Here is a 24,761-nt window from a genome sequence, read left to right on the forward strand (position 1 = left end):
TTGTCTAGGCAACGGGCTGCAGGGTTGCGGCCGAAGTGAAGCGGGACGTTTTACTGAAGGCTCTCAGAGCACCACAGGCTGAATAATGTCTGAGGAAGACTCGGATAGCACGTTCACTGACTCCCAGACGGAGGAAGGCGAGCTGCCAGTCATCCAATTGTGCGGGCTGGTAGAGGAGCTCAGGTACCCGCACCGTTGGCCTCTGTGGCCTCAGCTGTAGCTTGCAGACCACTCGTGTCTACGCGGATCCCCGCGGAAACACATCTCATTACAGTGGAGAAAGAACTTGTGTTTTTCTGGTTAGCCTTGCTGCTTGCCTGCTCCTGGACTGACGAGCCACTGATGGAGCACGGACAGGGTGGAGGGGCAAGGGGGCTGGTGACCTTGCAAAGGTCAGACAGGATTTAGTGACCATAGAGCTTTGGCTTGGTGTTTTCCTGGTGCTGGGAGGCCGCCTTCCCGGTCTGCATCAGGTGGCCTCCTAAGCCCTTTTTCAAAGTTAGTATTAAGATATAAACATTAACATGGCGGCTGGTCGAAAACTAAGCTATTGAAAAGATTTGATTGAGGCTTTGTGGGCTGAATAAGGATTTAAGCTTGGAGAAGGACTGAGAGGAATCATTGGCCCAGTGCTCTGTAGTTTCCACAGTCTGTTTTTCACCTTCCATAGCAAGTTATCTGGATCTGAAGATTGCACAATGCAGTTGAGGTTCAGTGTACAATGTATTGATATTACACAGTATCCTGTTTCCAGCCGGCCGGAAGAGGTGTTGGTTCCATACATCTGTAAATAGTTTATACCAGAATGGAGGGATTATTACTAATTACCATTTTGAGTGTCTGTCATATGCCCCAGCCTTATATGTGAAACAACCATCCTCAGAGGTACACACTTTCTGAAGTTTCCTTGTGAGTGTCTATAACTGCGAGTGTGTATAGTCTTGTATATCAGTCAGCCATCTTAGGAGAGAAACGCATTCTGAGGTTTTCTTCCTTAAGATCCTGCAGCCTAGATTCAGACCCGGGCCCATGGAAGGCTCCACTGAGAATACAATATGTGCTGCAGAGACAAGACGTCATGATTTTCCTGTTTTCTATTTGGCTTCTGTGCTAATCTCAAAATTCAGGAATTAGTTTAACAGTACACATAGGCCTTAATGTCACCCTCTTTCCTATATATGTAGGTGAGTATGTGCATGCAGTAAAGTGGGAAAGTTTGGGGACTGGAGATGTAGCTCTAGCCCCTGCCTAGTATTCACAGGGCTATGGGTTCAATCCCAGTACCCTCTCCCCACATTAAAGTTGGGCACAGTGGCTCACACCTTTAGTCCCAGCACCAGTGAGGTAGGTGGAGTTCTGTAAATTCAAGGTCAGCCTCAGTATACATAGCACAAACTCTAGGCTAGCCAGGACTACCTTCTTTTTTCTTTCCTTCTCTCTTTCTTTCTTTCTTTTTTCTTTTCTTTTCTTTTCTTTTTTCTTTTTTCTTTTTGTTTTTTTTCGAGACAGTGTCTCTGTATAGCCCTGGTTGTCCTGGAACTCACTCTGTAGACCAGGCTGGCCTCGAACTCAGAAATCCGCCTGCCTCTGCCTCCGATTGCTGGGATTAAAGGCATGTGTCACCACTGCCTGGCCTTTGTTACTTTTCTATTGCTGTGACAAAATACTATAACCAAAGCAAGAAGAAAGCATTTAATTTAGGGGCTTACTGGGCTAGAGTTCATGATGATCATGATGGGGAGCATAGCAGTAGACAGCCAGACATGGTGCTGGAGCAGTAGCTGAGAGCATTCAGCTGCCATACAAGTACAAGGTAGAGAGCAAGTGGTGACTATGAACGGCCTAGGCTTTTGAAACCTCAAAGCCCACCCCCAATGACACACCTCTTCCAACAGTGTCACACCTCCCAATCCTTCCCAAACAATGCCACACCTCCCAATCCTTCCCAAACAGTTCCATTAGCTGGAGATTAATCATTCGGACACATGAGCTTAAGGGGGTCATCTCACTCAAACTACCATACCCTGTCTCTAAACAAACAAACAAACAAACAAACAAACAAACATAAAAGGCAAGTTTTATGTATGAGAACTAGTTATAAAGTCCATAATCTTGGCATATACAAGACAAGCCAGATATATTATCTCTGTTCAAATACGTCTTTCGTTTATAATAAACATCCAATGGAATTTCCAATCTGGAGGCTGGTGGTAAAATAATAGAGAAACACAAGCCAAAGGAAGTATCTAGAGATGATCGGTGGGTGTAGGTAGCTTCAAGAGTGTGGCCATTCAGAAGAACTTTTACAAATGAGTTAGATGATATCTGAAGATGCCTGCAGCAACTATCATCAGTTAGACACCAGCACTCTGAATCTTGTGGCTTCTTAGACTCAATAGCCAAGAGATCTAAGGTCCTCTAGCAGAACTACGTGGCCCAGAGCTGGCCTCAGACCACAGAACCCCTTGCTACTACCCTTAAAAAAAGGTGATGTTATTATACCTGTTGTATAGGTGAAGAAAGGAAGGCACCAGGAACACGTGTGTCTTACAGAGGGCCATGGGTGGCCAATGATGTACTAAATACTGATTATTTGGGGATGATATTCACAGAATTCACTTATGTGCCCTATATCTTGCAGCTATGGAAACTCTGCTCTCAAAACAGAAACAGAGATGTTCGAGAAATATTACTCTAGACTGGAACCCAGGGACCACCGAATGCCACGGTTTTCAGATATTAAAATGACAGCAGCAGAGTTTTCACAGGTACACAATGAAAGGTGAACAGGACTTCATCGTGTTTGCCTCCATCAATGTAAATAGTGTGTGTACCTGCTTTGGCATGTCTTTTTGCGTCAAATGGCCATAGGACTCCCTCTCTTCTATTTTCTGATTACTTCTTCCTTTATAATTTCTTTCAAGTGAGGAATCCCACTCAGTTAGTTGCTGACTCTTTCATAATACCTTAATTTATATGGATGAATTCCTTGTAGGCTAATATGGTGGCACAAACCTGTAATCCCAGCACTTGGGAGGCCGAGGAAGGAAGGCTACAAAGTTTGAGGTCAGCCTGGGCTACATAATAAGACCACATCTCAAACAAAAACCTAAGGGCTGGGAATGTAGCTCAGGAGTAGAATCCTTAACTCATTAGACACCAGACTCTGGGTTCAAACCCTTCTACTGAAAAAAGAAATTCCCTCAACTGGGGAATCAGTTTACAAGGTCTGTCAAAACCAGGCATGGCTGTACATGCTTTTAATCCCACAATTCAGGAAATAGAGGCAAGCAAAATCTATGTGAGTTTTATGTAGCCAACCTGGTCTACATAGTGAGTTCAAGGCCAGCTAGGGATACACAGAAAGACCCTGTCTCAGAACAACAATAGCAAACAAGACCTGTCCAGCTACATAAATGAGTGAAGTCCCTGTCTGTCAGACTTATCTCAAAGGGCCAATCAATGTAGGTCTATTCTATGAGGAGCAAACAAACTTACTCTGAGGTTTCCACTTTACCTGAACTACCTTCACTGACATTAAATGTCTAGAAAATTCATGGGTTTTGCCTGTTTTGCTAAACTCGGTGGCTGGGACACATTGCTCTTCTGTGTTCACCTGAAAGCACTGAGCTCTGGGATTTCCGTGGCCTATAGCTGGGGTATTTCTAAAATTCCTTCCTGGGGGAGATGTAAATCACAACTATCCTGTCCTCCTAGGGTTCCAACACAAACCAAAGTATCCCTGCCCAGTCCTCCCAGTCTGTATTCCCTTGCCCCTTCTGGAGACCTCATGCAATTAGAGCAGAATTGCCTACAGGTGGCTGAGAGAAGTGGCCAACGGCCCTCCCTGCTCCTGATGAGGGGATGTCAAGAGTCCACATGCCTTGCTGGACTATCAAAGGTAGATAGAGCTGTTCTCTTGATGGCAACAGTTCAATCTCGAGGATAGTGCCTTATAGTCCTGCTCCACAGCATTTCTACCCTCGAGATAAAATTTGAACTCACTGCCAAACATAAGCCTTTTGGTATTTAGTGCAGGGGTCTTAGGATGACTTGGGAAATGTCATTTCTGGCCTAACATCCAATATCCTTTCCTCTCCCAGGCTCCACCCAGGCCACCCTTTTGTAGGTCTCAGAGCTGATTTTGGTGACTCCCCAAAGTTGCTTTTAATCACCAAATCCTCCTTTACCCTGACTTGCTTTTGCTTGGGTTACAGTTACGAACTAGGCGTAAATCCAAGGTCCGGGGAGGTCTGGACCGTATGGTAAGCCTCACTGTAGAGCAAAAGCTCGAGCTTGTACAGAAGGAACTGGAAGACACGAGAGATGAAATACGGCACATGCGGGCTAATGCAGAACGGGACCTGCAGCATCATGAGGTATCTTTTTCCCTGTGGGTGTCTACACCATTGCCTGTCCTTGGGAAGAAACGAAAGGAGGATACGGCAAACGGAGGACTTACCATTACCAAACTTACCAATAGCTATATGTATAACAGTCGTTAAATTTGTTTAATATAAAATATCAAAAATATTTGAACTGTCATCACCTACCCCTATGTGCTCAACACCCAGTTATGAGCTCATTGTCATAAGACCACTCTGGTTCCCCCATCCTCACTGGCATGTTAGAAGTGAACTCTAGGCATATTATCTACTTTAAGTATTTTATCATCTGTTTCTAAGATATGATATGATAAGATATGATACCCAACAAGTGAGGTGGAAGTCACAGAAGGACGTAGGTAGAAGCCTGGTTTGGGAGTCAGGTCAAGTAGGGTAATGAGACCTGAGAACTAAGCAGAGGGCTTTTTATTGTTTTGGTTTTTTTTTTTTTGTTTTTTCGAGACAGGGTTTCTCTGTAGCCCTGGTGTCCTGGAACTCGCTCTGTAGTCCAGGCTGGCCTCGAACTCAGAAATCCACCTGCCTCTGCTTCCCAAGTGCTGGGATCAAAGACATGCGCCACCACCGCCCAGTGGCAGAGGGTTTTTTTAAAAAATCATTCAAGTCTTAGAAAGCTGGATCCCATTGAAGATAATTTATCAGAAAAACAAGATAAAAACAGTGTGTAAGAGGCCTGGTGCTCCCATATGGGAAGACTAGAGTCTGAGGAGATAGTGAAGACACTATTTCTTGCTGATAAATCAGGAAAGACTGGCCAAAACCAATTTACTGTGTGACCCAGATGCCTTTTAACTTTATTCTGTAAGGGAGTGTGAGTGTGTGTGTGTGTGTGTGTGTGTGTGTGTGTGAGTGTGTGTGTGTGCATGTTTCAATGTTCAATGCAGTCCATATTTGTCATAGAATATCTTATTTATTCTTATTTTATAAGCATGAATATATTTGTCTGCATGTATGTCTGTGTATCGCATGCACGTCTGGTGCCCATGGAGAAGGTAGCATCAGGACCCCTAGGACTGGAGTTACAGAGGGTTGTGAGATAATGCGTGGATGCTGGGAGCATAACAGGGTAGGGGAGTTCCCTGCAGGAACTGCCAGTGCTCTTGTCTACCGTGCCATCTCTCCAGTCCCATTATAGAACATTTTGAAAATACAGATACGCTAAAGGAGCATTTGAAAACACAGTGCTGACAGCCTAGCAGAGGTAACTCCTTTTCACACTTGGATCTGTCTCCCTCTAGAGTTCAGATAACTCTCTGTACATAGAAGGCTTTTCTTTCAAGAGCTGTCAGATTCTCTCATGAAGTATCCCTGTTGCTTAATGTCTGTGTCAATTTTCGGCTATCCCTTATATCACTCCAAGTTATCCCGTGGAGTCCCAAAACATTGGATAGCGACAAACCCTATACTATATGTTCCTCTACAGACATATGATAAAGTTAAAGTTATATACTGGATAAAGCACACGATTTAAAATAACCAACATAGAATAAAACAGTTTTAACAATGAACATTAGTAAAATATCAGCATTTCTTTTGCATTTTGGGGGGCCTTTATTGAATAAAATAAGGGCTACTTGAACTCCCACACTGAAATCTGCCCTCTCCCCACAGTCAATGGATAACCCAAGTGATTGCTAATTCACTAATGTGAGGGTAGCATACATAACAGGATACACTGGATAAAGATGACTTGTGTCCTGGGTGGGACAGAATGGAAATCTTATCATGGTGTTTAGGATGATATGCAAATTAAAACCTGAATTAGTGCCAGGCAGTGGTGTTGCACACCTTTAAGCTCAGCACTTGGGAGGTAGAGGCAGGCAGATTTCTGAGTTCTAAGGCCAGCCTGGTCTACAGAGTGAGTTCCAGGATAGCCAGGGCTACACAGAGAAACCCTGTCTCGAAAAACCAAAAAAAAAAAAAAAAAAAAAAAAAAAAAAAAGAAAAAAAAGAAAGAAATCCAAAACAACAACAAAAAAACCCAAAACCTGAATTAGTGATTTCTTGCATTTTCTGCTTACTTCCTGACAAATGGCTGCTCTGCAGACACTGAAAGGGCAGATAAAGAAGGACTTCTGTATATATATATGTATATATATATATATATATATATATATATATATATATATATATATATATATATATATATGCAGTATCTGTTCTCCAAGCTACACAGCATACAAGAGTGCTTGATCACCCCCCACACTAACTCATCATCTCTAGATTGAAGTGGGACTCCTGCTTTGCATTGTATTACCTGGGATTTTGGTAGCATTGTGTTGTTTTGAAACAGATCTCACTTTGTAGCCCAGGCTAGTCTCAAACTCACAGCAGTCCATCTGCCTCATCCCGCCTGCCAAGTGCTTGGATTACAGGCATGCACCACCACACTCAGATTTTCCATGTATTTTATATGGCTTGACCTGTAATGGATAAAGAATACTCCCAACATGGAAATAGTGACAGAGATGATGTCTTGGTTTTGTTGGTTGCCAGCTTCTGTGGATGCTTTAACTTCCAAGGCATGTTTTTTGTTTGTTTGTTTTTCGAGACCGGGTTTCTCTGTGTAACCCCGTCTGTCCTGGAACTCACTCTGTAGATCAGGCTGACCTCGAACTTAGAGATCTGTCTGCCTCTGCCTCCAGAGTTCTGGGATTAAAGGCCTCTGCCCAGTATGTATGTTTTTGTTTTTGTTTTTAAATAATAGTTGTCATTGATCAAGTTCGTACTCAGAGAGATCTTTCTAAGTTTAAGAAGAAGCACCTACATTGAGGCAGAAGTCAGTGGGGACATAGGTATCCTTAGAGGATGTGCCGTTGTGGCATTTTGGAAACTCTTCTCTCTCGTGCTGACGTAGGCTATCATTGAGGAAGCTGACATCCGGTGGAATGAAGTCCAGAGAGCAGTGCATGAATTTGAAAAAGATATTCTGAAAACCATATCCAAGAAGAAAGGGAGCATTTTGGCCACTCAGAAAGTGTTGAAGTACATTGAGGATATGAACCGCCGGAGGGTGAGTTGCTGGCACTTAAAGAATCAATTAAGCACTCAGGAGACAGTCAGGGGCAGGTGGATCTCTGTGAGTTCCAGGTCAGCCTGATCATCTTATTAATAATTTATTGATACTTATTTACAGGCCAGGGCTATGTAAAGAGACCCTATCTCGAAGGAAATAAAAAGAATGAATTCTTAGGACAACAATGCAGAAATGGCCCACATGCCACAGGCTCCCTCCAGTTCCTCCTGCTGTTGTTAGGGGCCATCTCCCAACAAGACAGCAGAGCCCATGGGTCAGTAAAGGGCCCGGAGATAGACCACTCTGGAGACACTTTCAGGGAACAACATCTGCTTTATTGTGTGGAGCAAACACTTCCATAGTGGAAGCCTGTCTACTGTGATTGGTTAGCACATTACCTTGGATTGGATACCTCTCTCGCACCACCAGAATCTCTATGTAAAGGAAGCACATTAAAGGAGACTTGGAGAGCACAGATGTGTCCATGGGCCAGCTACAGGCTACCTCAGCTACTTCAGCTACTTCAGCTACTTCAGCTACTTCAGAATTCAGTGTTCTGGCTTCTGAGGCACGATGCGCCACGCTTCTTATTTAGAAGTGCAGTGTGCCAAGGAGGCTGGCTGCCAGGTCATGTCTGCAATCTCTCCTGCACTCCACCATAATACTTCCCACATATGTAAAACACTTAAAAAAAAAATCTCCAAACGTGCATGTTTAAATTTTTTAAAAATTTGATGTGTATGGCTTTCTTGTTGTTGTTCTTGTTTGTTTTGGTTTTTGCCTATGTATATGTTTATATACCACAAGCATGCCTGAGGCTTGTATAGGCAAAAAGAGAATGTCAGATCTCCTGGAACTGGACTTATGGGTGGTTGAAAGCTTCCATGCAGGTGCTGGGAATCAAACCTGGGTCCTCTAGAGAAGCAACCATTTCTCTTAAATGCTGAGCCATCTCTCCAATCCCCAAAATGTGTGTGTGTGTGTGTGTTTTTTTCCTTTTTTTTCAAGACAGGGTTTTCTGTGTATAGCCCTGGCTGTCCTGGAATTCATTCTGTAGACCAGGCTGGCCTTGAACTCAGAAATCTGCCTGCCTCTGCCTCCCAAGTACTGGGACTAAAGGCATGAGCCACCACCACTGCCTGGCCAAAATGTGTGTCTTAAATGCATGTTTATTAAAGCAAGAACAACAAAACCAAAACAAGACAAATCCAGAAAACCAGGCAGGATGATTATTAGTAGTAGCAGATTGTTTTCCTCTTGTTTGGTATTTCATTCAAGATCTATGTGTGTCCTTGGGGAAGGTGTGAACTAGTCTGGTTACTGCATAGGCTGAGACAAGTCACTATCTTTTTCTCTCCTTCCTGTAGGGAGATGGACCCAGACTGGCAGGAGAGAGGAAGGGGAATTGGTGACAAGAGCATGCTTTCAGTTGCAGAGATTTTGTAGCACATTAAGCATGCTAATCTGTTGAGCAGGGTTTTTAATCCTAACACACTATGGATGATAAAAAATTTGCACCCAGCCTACTATCCAAACAGAAGACCAAAGAGTCCCAAGACTGTATTGTCAGTAAAGGGCCCTGCAGTAGCATCACACCCAATGCCAAGAGCAGAAGCACTGTAGCCCTGGCACAGAGCCCACCCAGTTTCCTCTGCGCCTTGGCTTCCAGTGAAATGCCATCCCAATACCAGTTTGGGCAGAATTAAGACAGCTGGAAAGAAATCACTGGATGTCACTGATCAAGTTCTGGTTTGTAGTTTCAGATGTTCTATTCAGAACAACAGGGGAGTAGGTAAGAAATTGATTAAAATGTGTGTGAATTTTTTTCCCTTAGGATAATTTGAAGGATAAATTGTGTTTGAAAAATGTTTCTCTCAAAGTTCAAAGGAAAAAGATGCTTTTACAATTGAGGCAGGTATGTGGTTCTTTTCTTTCTTGTTAAAAAGATAATCTAAGTGTTTTAGTTAGGGTTTTATTGCTGTGAAGAGACACCATGGCCACAGCAACTCTTATAATGGAAGACATTTAATTGGGGCTGGCTTACAGTTTCAGAGGTTTAGTCCATTATTGCCTTGGCAGGAAGCATGACAGCATACAGGCAGATATGGTGCTGGAGAAGGAGCTGAGAGTTCTACTTTTGGATCTGAAGGCAGCAGAAAGAGAGAGAGAGAGAGAGAGAGAGAGAGAGAGAGAGAGAGAGAGAGAGAGAGAGACTATCCCGTTGGGTGTGGCTTGAGCAATCTAAGACCTCAAAGCCTGCCTCCACAGTGACACACATTTTCCGACAAGGCCACACCTCCTTAGTGCCAGTTTCTATGGGCCAAGAATTCAAACACATGAGTCTGAGGACTGTTCCTATTTAAACCACCACAATAAGTAATATCCCTTCCCATCTTCCCACCTCCCCCTGTCCTAGGCACTGGAATCTTTGAACAGGTTATTTTATACAGTAGAAGAACTTTGCAGTTGTTATTAATTCATGGGTCTTGAGATGGGGAGATGTTCTAGTTTCGTTTCTGCTGTGATAAGGTACCGCAAGACAAAACAACCTAGGGCAGAAAGGATATTTTTTCAGCTCACAGTTCCAGGTTATGGTCCATCATTATGAGGGAGTCAAGGTGGCAGAGACTGCAAGCAGCTAGTCACATCACATCCACATTTCTGTACTCTTAATATAGGTCAAGGCTCCTTGCCTAGGGGATGATGCTACCCACAGTGGGTTGGTTCTTCCCACATCAATTAGTCCCCTACAGGCCAGACCAATGTAGACAAACCCTTGCTGAGAACACTCTTCCTAGGTGATTTTAGGCTGTGCCAATTGGACAATTAAAGCTAACCAGCACAGGAGATGATCTTGGATTACCCGGCTACACCCAGCATCACTTCCCTCCTTATGAGAGAAAAGAAGAAGGGTGAGAGGAAATTTAATAAGCAGAGGTCAAAGTGATGATAATTGCAGTACAGGAAGGGGCCACAAGCCAAGGAATACAGGCAGCTTCCAGAAGCTGGGAAGAACAAGGCAATGCTCGTCCTAAAGCCTCCAGAGGGATACGGTACAGATAACATGATTTTAGAGTCAAAACCATTCAGACGGTCAGCCTTCACGCTGGGAAAGTAATACACCTATAGGTGGTTAAGCCACTGGGTTTATAGCAAGTTGTTGCAGCAACCAAAAGAAACCAATATGGATTCTGGGTAGGCAGAGTCGGAGCTTCCTGGAAACACAATTGGCTTGAAGTTGAGATTCTTATGGCACGTGTGTGGCTTTTTGAGCGATGTGGCTGGGTGATATCATTGCGGTGTGCAGTGATAAGTGTCTCAACAGCTGACTTCAAGGGCTCCCAATTAAAGGCAGGAAGACTGATACAGCAGCCCAAGGATACTGAAACCTGGTCTACTGCCCTTCACTTCCTTGCCCAACTTTTTTTTTTTTTTTTTTATCACTGTATCAATGTGGGCATGGATGACACGTGCATCAAAGGTAGCCATGAACCCATGGGACTGAGAAGGACAACGTTCATGCCGGGCAACTATTGCTTGGTTGACTCAAGATCCAAGCAGACCTTGACAAGCTGGAGCAGCCCTAATGTGACAAAGGAGAAATGCAAGACTCCCAAAATACCTGCACAGGCACAGGCTTAGAGGAAGAGTCTATGACAGTCAGTTCGGCGGGAGTCCAGGCTGTCCTAGAAACACAAGCCAGACCACGGAGGGACTGGCTCCGCTCTGCCCTTCCCCAGGCGGCCCCACCAATGCGAACTCCACACTTGAAAGTAGCAGACAGTGTGATGAGCACAAGAGGAGGTTGAATGGCTATTTCTGCCTACAGCTACTGTGGAAAGGGTGTGGGGGAAGGCAGGGGTGTACAGGGCTCTAGAAAAAGAAGGAGTGCTGCCCAGGGTTTCATGAAGGCTCATGCATCATGGCAAGGGGCTTGAAGTGAGGAGTATTGTGGATGGCCTTTAACCTCTATGACATTGCTGCACAGAGATGACAGGGATGTGAGTCTTATCCCTAAGCCTACAGGATAATGGGGTATATAGTATTCTAAGAGGAGGGTAGGCTCAACTCTGTATAAAGTAACAGGGATATGAGGCCCTAGAGCTATGCTGTCAGAGGCTCAATGGAGACCGGGGTTACCCTAGTTGCAGAAAACAGACTATGCAGTGTTGCTGGATGAATGGAATCTGGGTTTAAGGAAATTGTGACATTTGGAGGAAGCAGCAACCCAGGGCTTTATGCATCTCAGTAGACTTGTCAAGGCAGGAATGACAGAAGCCCCAAAGCTGGCTACTGCTCCCACGAACCAGAGGGCATGAGCCTGGACAGGATGCAGGCACAGTTTTAGAGAGGGACCCTTTTACTAACAAACCTACAAAAATGTAGACTCAAAGAAGGGGAAATTTTGGGCAGCTCTTTGTGGGTTTCCAGGTTTGAAGTTAAATTTATTTGTTCGCTTTTGAGACAAAGCCTTGCCGCATAGCCCACTCTGGTTTCAATCCCAAAGTCTTCCTGCCTCAGCCTTCCAAGAGCTGGGATTACAGGGTCGTTCCACCAAACCTAGATCAAAAATCACGTTCAAATGGCCTGTTTTTAGACTGCCTTTATAGCTTTGTGGAAGTTCCATTTTCCCTGTGGGCGGTCTCCCTCAGCCTAGCTTCTGTGTGCTCTCCTTCTTCCCTTTTGCATTATACTGTTGAGTCGCCATCTTTGGCTCTTCTGTGAAGCCTTGGATGTGTTCCTCGAGACTCAGAGGCATCGTGTTAATTGAAGTAGCCAGCCCTAGTGCTTACCGCCATGCCGGTGCCCAGGAGGGTTTCACCTTGAACTATGGCAAATCTCCGAGATCTCAACAGATTGCAAGGGGCAGGGTGGGGGAGGGGGAGCTTAAGTTTACAGTCGCCTCTGACCTTGCCTGTTTTTCTTTCTGAACCACAGAAGGAGGAGGTGGGCGAGGCCCTGCACGATGTTGACTTTCAGCAGCTGAAAATCGAGAACGCTCAGTTTTTGGAGACGATTGAAGCAAGGAATCAAGAACTGATCCAGCTGAAGCTGTCCTCTGGGAACACCCTGCAGGTTCTTAACACCTACAAAGTAAGCTCCGCCCCTGGGCCAGGCACCCTGCCAGGCTTCCTATAGCCACCTCAGGGAGCTGTGAATGTGAGCAGTTCGCAGTTCACCCAGGTTGTAGGCATCTCCTGAGTGTCTGTGTTGTATTCCTACCCTGACTTAGGGGGGATAAGGAACACAGATCTGGCTTGTTTTGAATTCCCTGGGTGACTTTTATGCACAGTGTTTGAAAGCAGACCACATTTGGGCCCCCATTTAATTGAGGTATGTATTCAGCCCTTCACTTAAAACCCTGCAAAGGAAAACAGTCTCAGCTATAAATCAGAACACTACTAAATTATGTATCACCCGAGTGCAAGGCTTTGGGGAAAAAAAAAGAGGCGCTATTAATAATTAAGCAGGGACTATGGACATGAATAGGGCCTATCCTCAGCAGAACAAGCCATCTGGTCACCCTGTGAGTGATGAAGTACTGCAGTGGCCAGCGAGATGAGTGAGCTTGTCTCACCTGCGGCCTGAGAATGGCTTTCACTGAGGAGCACAGGCATGTAATTGAATGACGGAGAACACTGTCAAACCAACACAGAAAAACTGACCTGTCTTCTCCAAAGTCCATTCACACACACATACACACACACACACACACACACACACATACACAAACACACACACACACGATGTGATAGATCAATATCATCTTATTATTTATGTATGTTTATAAATAATAGGATATACATATATCATATCCTATTATTTTTAGTGTGCATGTGTGTGCTTGTGGGCGAGGCGAGTATGCCATGGCATACATGTGGAGATTGGAGGACAGCTTAAGAGTCAACTTTCTTCTACCATGAGGGCCACAGGATTAAACCCAGGCTGTCGGGCATGGCCGGAGACAGGTCTATCCACTGAGCCACCTCTCCAGTTCTGTTCAAAAGTATCACACCTGGTTACAATGTTCTTACTTTCATCAGTTAAACACTTATAGGAACTGAGGGCTTTCCCTCGTTAGCATATGTAACTACATACTGTGTAAAATGTTGCCTCTGGTCCTGCGCAGCTGAAAGTTTACTGTGGTTCTCCACAGTGAGTTTGCTGGCTCTTGATCTTGTGCCTAGGTGACAATGATGGCTGTAGCTTGGGTAGTTTTCATGTGGCCTTCATTTGGCCCACAGACATGTGATGAACAAAGTGAGTTTGTAGCAGGTGTCTATAGCCCCTGTACTTGGGGATGGGGTAGGGGCAGCTTGGGCAATACAGTGAGACTTTGCCTCTTCCAAACAAACGAAAATCCAAAGACCCTCCACAAAAAAAAGGCAAAACAAAGTTAATTTGACTCTGACTTTGTGAGACAAGACTTATGTTTGCTCAACATTTTCCTTTACAAATAAAAAACAAACAACCTAAAACAAAGTTGCTGAGATCTTTGTCCAGTCATAAATCAGTGCCAGCGGGGACTGCTTGCTCAGTATGCATGCCAGTTGACCTTCTTCATCCCGCACAGCACGGAGAGCTATTGAGGCAGCATTGTGAAGCTCATGTGTGATAAAAGAGCAGATCATCCACATTCGGCCTATCCCAGTTGAACAGCTACTTCAGGATGAGACAGGACTTCCATTTCCTTGATGCCGGGAGAGCTGGATAGGACTTGGCTAGACAGTCCAGCAGCTCTGCACCTGCCTGGACTTGTGGCGTTTGGGTAGTGGAGCTATGGTTTCCATGGTGAAGCTGCTGGGTTGCAGAGCCTGTCCTCAGTAGGATGGGTCTAAAGTCACAGTGGAGACCGCTGGAGAAAAAGGAGCCGCAGCGCAGCTGGCCAGTCAGAATGCTGCCTGAAAGCCCATTTCCTGTGAAGGTAAACAAAGATGGAGCTGAAGGAGATGGTCTGTAGGAGTCTGAGGGTGGGCCTGAGTAATGAACTGAGGGAGAGGCTATCTTGCTTCTTCCTGTTGGTTTCTCTCATGTCCCAGTTGTCTGCTCCTGTGGGAGAAATGGAGGCAGAACAGGAATGACTTGGGAAGTCCGACTTCACCAGGGATTGAATGGTTGCTCTGTTAGGAGGAGTGACGGTGCTTCATCTGGTAGAGGTACTTCAGCTGCCAAAGGCAAGGGCCATATCTCACTTCTGGACCCGTTTTCCGTGTGATCTGTGCAGTGTGCCCAGTAATAGAAAACAGGGCCTGTGCAGAGCAGGTGCTCAGCAAATAGCTGCTAGCCACCAGCAGTTTGGCTGTGTGTTTGGTGGTCATGGAAGGTGAAAGGAGAAGCCATTTGGTGGCACACATATCAAGCACCCAAGTAAGAGACCTTGTTGAAAACATTCAGATTAACTCCCCTCTGTTAGCAAAGCCCAATGCCCATGCATGCTAGGCACAGGGCCAAATGCTCAGGGCAGAGCTCTGAGACCATGCAGGGAGACCATGCAAGCAGACACGCTTGCATTTCTTCTGTGACTCTCCTAGGTGAGTCTGAGTGTGTGTGTGTGTGTGTGATTCTGGTGTTTTCTCTGACTCCATGCCCTGAGGCCTGCCTGGTGAGTCCAGCAGGGCATACGCATGTAATTACAGCCACCATGAATCACCCTTGTCTGCATTAAGTGACCTGGTGCCCTGAGGAGAGCATTCTAAGAGGTCCTCAGCCCCAGTCACCGGAGCACACCCTGTGTAATGCAAATCTGGACTGGGAATGTGAGGGCTCTGGGCAAGGGGCTCTGTGATGCAACTGCGGGACAAAGTTGACCTTAAGATAAGGAGGTGTCCAGAAAGCCTGATTCATCCCACGAGCCCATCAAAAGATTATTTATTTATTTATTTATTTATTTATTTATTTATTGCAAAAGTAAGTCGTAGATATGAAGTTTAAGTAAGTGAAATTTGGGGGCCAGAATTCCTCCATTACTGCTTTGAAGATAGAGGAGGCTACATGGAAGAGATCCTAGGTGACCTCTAGGAGTTGAATGGACTGCTGACAGTCAGGAAGGAACCCTTCAGTGCTATGACTTCAAGAAAATGTGTTCTGCCAACAACCATCGTGCTTAAGAGAGTCCCTCAAGACTCAGACAAAAGCCTTGGTTCTGGCCAATTCCTAGGTTTCAGCCTAGTGGGCGCATGGTTAGAGAATCCAGCTGCATTGTGCCCAGACTTCTGAAGAGGGAGGGGTTGTAGAGAAGGACAGAGAGGGAGAGAAAGAGGGGAAGAGGTCGGCCAGGGACACGTGGGAAGACAGAGAGAGGGAGAGAATAGATGGGGGGAGGGAGGGAGGGAGAGAGGAAAGGAGGGAAGGAGGAAGGAAAGAAGGGCAGAAGGAAGGAAGGAAGTTAGGAAGGAAGGAAGGAAGAGCGGTCTTCTTATAAGCTTGGCCCCTGGCTTGAACCTGGCTGGCAGAAACACTCACTGTTGCTAGGTAACTGTTGGGCGGAGCCTAGAGGAATTGCTAACAAGGACAATCTGAAAGGACCAGGACTGAATGGTTCCTAGGAGCCTAAGGACTCCAGGCAGATGGCTCCAGCCGGGCTCCTCTGCATTCTCCAAGTTTTGAGCTTCTGGGGCAATGCCCCTGCACCATCCTCCTCCCATTGCACTTTGTGATCTCCTCTTCCAGCTCCTTGCCCTCTCTTCCTTTACAGAGTGAAGTGTGGTTATATCTTTCAGTTCTGTTCTCAGTCCTGTTGCCGGACACCCCACCCCGACACACCCCAGCTTCAGCCTACTGTGTGCCCATGATGTTCTGCCTCCCCACCTCCCTTGACATTGATTGGCTGTGAGTGAGCTTCCTGGAGGCGAATGTTTCTCTAACCAGTGCCTCTGTGTGTGTGTGTGTGTGTGTGTGTGTGTGTGTGTGTGTGTTCAGTCCTCAGCCAGGCAGAATACATTCTAGCATTTCTGCAGATGTCCTTGAAGGAGAGGTGCTAGGCAGACGGTTCCAGAGGAGGCCAATTTAAGCAGCAGGGGCCTGGGGACACTGAAGTGCAAATGATGTAGTGGACACCCATGAGGCATCTCCTGCAGGATTCTCTGACACCAGCAAGCCAAGCTCCTCTGGGCAGAGATGTATAGTAGAGCTCAGAGACTGAGGAATCACACTGCATTCGTTCAAATCCTGACTCCCTTACTTTTAAGTGAGATGAGGGATTGGACCCTTCTGTGGGGAGCTCCCCCAACTCTCTGCACCTACCTGAGGTAGTCATCACAACTGTTGAGGGACCTGTACCTGCCAGGCACAATGGTCCATTCTCTACCAGGATGCTTTCTCACAACCTAGCAAGGTGAGCTTATCAGTGTAAGAGAAGTTTGGCTACCTAAACGTTTCTCTTAAAAAAGCAGTGGGGCAAGATTTGAGTCCTGTTCCTGGACCACTCTGCATCTCCCGCATAGGCCAAGATCCCAAGGTCCTCTCCTTCCCTCCAGCTGGTTCTCAGATACCTTTGGCAGTCCCAAGCTGATATGAATAAACCTGTGGGAATGGATAACCTCGCTTTTGCTCCCATCTCCCCTCCCCACCGTCCTGAAAGCTCCTCTAAGCATGTGCCATGCCTGTGTATTTCAGAACAAGCTCCATCGGGCAATGGAGATATACATCAATCTGGACAAGGAGATCTTGCAGAGAAACGAGCTGCTTGGGAAAATTGAAAAAGAAACCATACAAGCAGAGGAGGTAAGGGGACACAGCGTGCCATTTCTGAGGTATGCCTCCTGTCCGCAAGGGTCACTGTCCACCAAGACTACAGATCCTTAGTACTCAAATCTAGAGAAAGAGCCCAGACCACAAAAATCAAAACAGCTTTGACACACAAAAGCAGACACTATACTTACAGCTCAGTGATACTGTATTGCTATATTTACTGTTGGATGATGTTCTAGAGTTTGCTCACCAAGAAAACAGAGTCCACAGGAAATGCCAGGGAGTGGATCATCCAGAGTTCTGAAGTTCTGTGTATATAGCCTTTTAAAAATACATAAGGTATATGGTAATGTAACTGATATGAGACTTACTATACATATGTTTTTCATTAAGGGTAGAGATGAGAGGGAGGGACGAATGGAGGGAGATGGAAGGTGCTTTGTGAAGCATTACTGTTCTTTGTATGCTCAGCGTGAGTAGACTATAGCAGAGATTGAAGGACTGTGACCTCTGGCCAGCCAGAGCCCACTCCAAGGCCAGCAACAGTCAGAGTGTGGAAGGTGGGCGGAGCCAGCATCAGTTTTGCATGCTCTGAGCATGTGTAGCTCAGTATCTGTGACTGTAGTGCACTAGGATGTTATCCAAAGAGGATCCTTCAGGGAGGGTAGAGGAGAGAGTCCGTAGGCCTCCTGGGCAGAAGACCTGGCCTGGGTTCAGGACAGGACTGTTGGCACACCCGTGCTGGTGACTGGCGACTAGAACACCGCTTTGTCCATGTCATGTTCACCATGAGTGTCGTGGTTTTGAGTGGATCCCAGGAGTCTGTGTGGCCCAAACCTGCTCACAATGTCCACAGCACCACGGGATTCTGTCAGATTGTGGTGTTTGTCCACCTCATGTGCTCGATGGGGAAGCAACTCCCACAGAAAGCCCCAGCCTTAGGACAGAGTGACAGGTGGCAAAGCTGACGTGGCAGCCTGGGCTTGTGTTTTCCCTTGCATTAGGTAATCATTAAAACTTAAAATTCACCTTTTGAAGTCTTGGCTTTCGTTATTTAGTACCTTTGAAGTTTTCTTGTTAGCTTCGGTTTTTTTTTTTTTTTTGGTTTTTTTTTTTTTGGTTTGTTTGTTTTTTTGGTTTTTTTTTTTTTCAGTGCTGGGGGTTGAACCCAGGGCGTTTTACATGTTCTAAAGGCTTATACTTAGCCTAGATTCTTAGGTACCTTTCTATTTCTGTGATAAAACACCATGACCAAGGCAACTTATAAAAACAAGTTCTTTAATTTGGGGGTTCCAGTTTCGGAGAGTTGGAGTCCATGATGGTGGGGCAAAGGTACAGTGGCAGGAGCTGCTGAGAGCATACTTACTGATCCACAGATTGGAAGCAGAGAGTGTTAACGGCATTTTATATGTGTTGCAGTTTTCATCTTAACCCAGCTAGCTCCCAGATAATTGAGACAGGGCTATTTCTAGTTAGTATTAGTGCTGGTATGAACATTCTTTTTAAAACAGTTTTTGTGTAATGTGCTTTCTTTCCTCTTGTGTATGCACATAAAGTATACCATTGTGAGTTACACTTGGCAATTCTATGTGGACCATTTGGAGAAACTGACAAATTGTCTTTGAGGTGTGTCTACAATGTTTTACATTCCCGCCAGTAATATATGAGGCTCCAATTTCTGTACATTACTTTAAATCTTTTATCTCAGTGTTTTAGTCTTCTCTCTCTCTCTCTCTCTCTCTCTCTCTCTCTCTCTCTCTCTCTCTGTGTGTGTGTGTGTGTGTGTGTGTGTGTGTGTGTGTGTGCATGAGTGTGCATGCCCGTGCCTCAGGAAGTCAGAGGTAGTGGATCCCCCTGGAGTTATGAGATATATATTATATATAATTATATATATATATATATATATATATATAATATAATTTTATTAATTCTTTGAGGATTTCATACTCCTCCTAAATCCTTTCACATCTACTGCCCACTTCCCCACCCCTCCAGACTTTGTGGCCTTTCTCTCTTTGTTTTTAATAACCCTGAGTCCAATTTGTGCTGGCTGAAAATCTTGGGTATTGGGGGGTGATCCACTGGAGTATGGTGACCCTAACAGGAGCCAGACCTACACCATTTCTCACCACCCCAGAAACTATCAGCTAATAACAGCTCCTCAGTTACAGCCGGAGGCTCACGAGCCCCTGCCTCTAGACTGTAATGACTGGCCTGATTTTCTGTAGGTCTTGTGCCAGCAACCACAGGCCCTGTGAATTCATGAACACTGTAGCCTAGCATGCCCTGCACTGATTGTTTTGCCTGGGTTTCATAGCCTCTGGCTCTTACGACCATTCTGCCCACCTCCCCCATGATGGTCTCCAAGCTTCAGGAGCAGAGGTGACATAGATACTCCCTCTGTGAGTGAGTACTACACCTACATGGATTTTCTGTACTTTTCATCTGGGTTTCCTAAGTGGGTTCTAAAGATCCAACTCAGGCCAGCAGAGTTGTGTGGGAAACCCTTTGGACCACTGAGCCATCTTACTGAGCCCTTCAATACATTCTTACCAACACATCACTATCTATTTTAATGGCTGTCCAGGTCAATGTGAAGTTGTGTCTTGTTATGGTCTTTATTTGGCATTCCCTGATGGTTAATGACACAGAGCACCTTTTTCTGCCTGCGCCACTTGCCTGATGTTTAAGAGAAATGTGCAGTCATGTCCTCTGCCTCATTTTTTTTATTGAGTTTTCTTTAAACTTGAGTTGTATGAATTCCTTGTATATCTTGGATTTAGTCTCTTATCATATGTATTAATTTTATTCTGTTTTTTTTTTTATTTTATTTTATGTGCACGAGTGTTTTGCCTGCACATATATCTGTGCACCATGTGCCTGCTTGGTGCTCAAAGAAACCAGAAGAGGAAGTGGGGTTCCCTGGAATTAGAGGTACAAATGGTTGTGAGCCACCATGTAGGTGCTAGGAATTGAACCCAGATCCTGTGGAAAAACAGCTAAGCAGCTATTGCTCTTGACCACTGAGATATTTCTCTCAGTGAGATAGCCTTCTTTCTTCTTTTGAAGATGCATTGATTTTATATATGTGAGTGCACTGTCTAGGTCTTCAGACACACCAGAAAAGGATCAGATCCATTACAGATAGCTGTGAGCCACGATGTGGTTGCTGGGAATCGAACTCAGGACTTCCGGAAGAGCAGTCAGTGCTCTTAATGTTGTGAGGTTGTAGGTGTTAAGGAGCGCCTGCCTAGCCAGGCATTGTGAGGATCTACTGCTATCTTTCCTCAAACTGCAGAGCCCTAATTCTTACATCTACATTTTGAGATAATTTTTTTTTTAAAGTGTGAGGAGCTGATTCGAGAGCTGGTAGAACTTATGGCATTAACCGCATTTTGCCATTTGTGGTTTTCTTGTTACTTCCTGTGGACCTGAGTCACCACCTGAAGTTATTTCTCTCTCAAATGCAGCTTCATTTCCACTTATGTCCTTGGCTGTCACTGCTCAGATTCATTACTTTTTCTTTTTTGTAGGGCATAGGCCCAAACACAATTATCTATGTGCTTCCTCTCTGCTTGCACTTCCATCATCTGAGAGATCTATACTATTAAAGGCTCACATAGTTATTTATTCTGATGAGAACTCTATCCCCTCTGCTGGAACTTGTTTTCGGCCTGCATAATTTCCTTTAGTAGTCATCATAAGATGCATGTGCTAGGTTTCTCTGGGTTTTCCTTGATAAGGGAATCTTTCCATTACTCCCTCATTTGAATAGCCCTGTGCTGGATACAGTGGCTCATGTCTTTAATCCCAGCACTCAGGAGGCAGAGGCAGGTAGATCTCTACAAGTCAGAGGACAGCCTGGTCTACATAGTGAGTTCTAGGACAGCCAGGGATACACAGAGAGAGCCTGTCTCCAAACAAAACAAAACAACATGAAATAGCCCTTTATTGTATAAATTTTATATTTATAGTAAAATTGTTAGGATATTTAGAGAAGTTCTTTATGCCCCATATTAACATCGACATGATATGTTTGTTACAATTAATAGACACTCTTGGTTCATTATTGACTAAAGTCCATGCTTGTATATAGGCTTCCTTTGTTTTTGTCTGACATCCCATCCAGGATCTCCTTTCACTCGCTGTCATGTCCCCACTCTAGGCTTCTCTTGGCCTTCTCTGACACTAGAAGATGCTGTGTGCTCATCTCAGATGAGTGTCATTCCATCAAAAGATCAGCACTCTTTCAAGGAGTCCTGATCCATTTTAATTGACAATAGCATTAGAAACAAGCGCCCAGTGCTTTACCTACTGTGCAAACATGAGGACTTGAGTTTGGATCACTAGCACCCTTATAGCCTGGCACAGACATCTGTAACCTCAGTGATGGAGAAGGCAGAGGTGAGGGGGGGACAAGATCATCCCTGGAAATCATGGGCTGGCCAACCTAAGCAAACCTGTGAAGCTCCAGGTTCATAAGAGAGATCCTGCCTCAAAAAGTATGATGGGAAGTAATCAAGAAAGACACCCAGTATTGATCTCTGCCTCCATATGCACCTGCATGATTATGTAGACACACTCACCCAAACATACACAGAACACACGCACACACACATGCACACACACAGACACACACACAGAGGGAGAGAGGGAGAGAGGAAGGTGGGGGGAACAGTGCCTTGAAAGTTTTTCTTCCTTCCTTAGCATATGCTGTATCCCATTGTCTTGTGGCCTCGGTTGTTTTTGATGAGCAGTCAGCTGTTGCTCTCACCAAGCTTGCAAGCTTACAAGTTTGATTGTCATTGTTTTCCTTGCCATCTCAAGCTTATCCCTTTGCCTTATCATTCAATGGTATGAGTATGCTGTACTTGGGATGGGTTTCTTGGCATTTATACTCTTTGGAGCTTGTTTAAATTATCTGGGTGTTGAGCTTAATGTTTTTAAAATAAAAATTGGGAGGTTCTTGCACATGGAAGCCTTGAGTAGTTTTTCAGTTCCTCCTCTTTTTCCCCCTTCCGTTCCTACTACTACATGTACCTCACTCAGGCTCTCTACATCTCTCTGAAACTGCTAGTCCTCTGTGTCTTCACTTCCTCTCTTTATATTGCATAAACTCTACCCATGTATCTTAAAGTTAAGAGCTTGCTTCTTCTAATAGCTTAAATCTGCCATTGATTCCCCACAATATGTACTCCATGCCATCGAACTATGTGCTTAAAAATGCTTAAGACAGCAAATAAATTTTGTTATGTATATTTTACAATACAAGAAGTCAGGAAAGTAAATCGAGACTATGGAACCAAAGCATATATATAAATGCACAGTCTCACACACAAAACAGCCTGCGAAATCAAAACAAGAGAAAGTCTATAGTAAAGAAAAAAAATAGGGGAGGAAAAGAAAGGAATGAGGGGAGCCTAGCCACTCGAGGGTCTCTGAGCCAGACGAAAACATCACCATCTGCTAGAAAAACCCAGAACCTTCGGAGGGTTTCTTTACAGCTGTTGCCTTCCATTTTGGAACTGTACTGAGACGTGGGGATGAAGCAGGAGCTCCCAGAATTTCATGAGCTAATGGGTCCCTCCCAACAGGACAGGGCCAAAGCCCATATCTTGAACACTAAGTTACGGAAGCAGCTGGCTGAGTTCCGGGCTCCACAGGTAATGATGTACGTCAAGGAGAAGATCCTGAATGGGGAGCTGGAGAAGACCATCAAGATGTGGGAGCGGAAGGTAGAGATCGCAGAGGTAAGCCTGCTGTCCTCAGGCAGGACTGAGTCTGACTTAACCCTGGTTATGGGATCTCAAGCTGTCAACACTTTCTTCAGTCTTGTTCTTCAGGGCTGAACTTAGAGGGATATTGGGCATGTTGTATTTGTGCAAAATCTCTGTAGCTGGTTCAGCTACTCAGCCAAAATGAAAAGTGGAATTTCGGCTGGGCGGTGGTGGCACAAGCCTTTAATCCCAGCACTTGGGAGGCAGAGGCAGGCAGATTTCTGAGTTTGAGGCCAGCCTGGTCTACAGAGTGAGTTCCAGGACAGCCAGGGCTACACAGAGAAACCCTGTCTCGAAAAGTGGAATTTCTTTCTAATTAGAGACAATGTACTTTAGGGTCAGGAAGAGATGCTTATGACACAACGGTGTTTAATTGCTTGTTTCCATAATGGATTCTAGAGTCTTCTAAATCCCTCCATATCATGGGATTTATTAACTGTTGCTTCTTCCATGGAGAAGATAGTTTTTAGGAAAAGGAGAAGCTGCATGTGTGTGGAGGTCACACCTTTCGTTCTCAGCACTGAGAGGCAGAGGCAGGTAGATCTGTGTTTGAGGTCAACCTTATCTCTTTATAGCATTCTAGGCTGTGTAAGACTACGTAGTGAGACCCTGTCTCAAGAAAGAAAGAAGGGGGGTGAGGGTGGAAGGAAGGTGGAAAGGAGGGAGGGAGAAGAAAAGGAAACAAGTTTTTTTTTTTTTTAATGGTTCTCAGAACCCAACTCCGTGCATTTACATTGTTACTGTAGGCCTCTGTGTTTATAACTAAGCCTTCAGCCTTTGAGATGTGCTGTATGTACTGAGACCCCGTGGTGGCCTGCACACTTAGGGTGTCATTAGTGTAGTTTAAAAATCACATGGGCTGCTAGGGAAACTGGCATCTGGACCCTAGTTCCATTTCCCTCATCTGGTAGCTTGGTGACAGAGAGAACATTAGGGACCTAACTTGGGGGGTACATCATACCTGGAACTGAGCAGAAAACACAATGGGGTATGCACATTTCCCTGAGACAGGGTTTCTCTGTGTAGCCATGACTCTCCTGGAACTCACTCTGTAGACCAGGCTGGCCTCGAACTCAGAAGCCCACCTGCTTCTGCCTCCCAAGTGCTGGGATCAAAGGCGTGCGCCACCACCGTCTGGCAAAAAACCACTCTTTAAGGCAGTCTTTCAGGTTTTTGCTGTTGCTGTTTTGTTTTGCTTTGCTTTGCTTTTTCTGAGACAAGGTCCCACGCATCCCAGCCTATCCTTCATCATAATTCAGCTTAGTATGCAGCTGAGGATAACCTTGACTTTTTGATCCCCATCTCCCCACCTCTTACATTAATCACCACTCCAAGGTTGATAGGGTGCTGTGGGTTGGACCTAAGGCTTTGGGCATGGTAGGCACACACTATACCAATTGAGCTACATCCCAGCTCTAGAAAGATCTTTTGGGTATCCATTGCCCTAAGGTGATGTCTACCAGCAGGGTGTAGTCTACCAGCAGGGTGTACCACAAGAGTCCCGCCCCCACCAAGGCCACCTGCATAGTCAGCATCTTACAGATGGTGGTGGCTTTCAGCTCAAGCACATGCTGTCATTCCCAAGTAACCCTTCTCCCCTTTCCCTCCTTTTTGTTTCATAGATGTCTCTAAAAGGGTACCGGAAGGCCTGGAATAAGATGAAGACATCAGATGAGGAGCAGCAGATAGTCCGGCCCCCTGGGAAATAACAAGGAGCATCCAGCAGCTTGTAGAGCAGGAAGTGACCCATTAAAGTTCTCTATTATTTTCCATTAATGGGGTTCTCTCACTTGTTGCCTGTGCCCAGCTAGCGTCCCCTCCACTACCAGGCCACATCTAGATGGTCACCTGCAGGACCACATCTCCCCATGGGAA

At 45.2% G+C, this 24,761-nt stretch overlaps 1 protein-coding gene across 1 annotated transcript; it reads left to right on the forward strand.

Moving 5' to 3' along the window:
• Ccdc113 (coiled-coil domain containing 113) lies at positions 1-24,656 on the forward strand. The gene is made up of 9 exons (XM_031336997.1): positions 1-183; positions 2,642-2,768; positions 4,218-4,379; positions 7,261-7,416; positions 9,254-9,334; positions 12,358-12,513; positions 17,035-17,142; positions 22,704-22,859; positions 24,509-24,656. Exons 1-9 carry the CDS (start codon positions 86-88, stop codon positions 24,593-24,595), a joined length of 1,131 nt encoding a protein of 376 aa, XP_031192857.1. The 5' UTR covers positions 1-85; the 3' UTR covers positions 24,596-24,656.
• The last annotated feature ends 105 nt before the right edge of the window (positions 24,657-24,761 follow it).

Source organism: Mastomys coucha, unplaced genomic scaffold, assembly GCF_008632895.1.
Source record: "Mastomys coucha isolate ucsf_1 unplaced genomic scaffold, UCSF_Mcou_1 pScaffold22, whole genome shotgun sequence".
In the NCBI taxonomy this organism is placed as follows: Eukaryota; Metazoa; Chordata; class Mammalia; order Rodentia; family Muridae; genus Mastomys; species Mastomys coucha.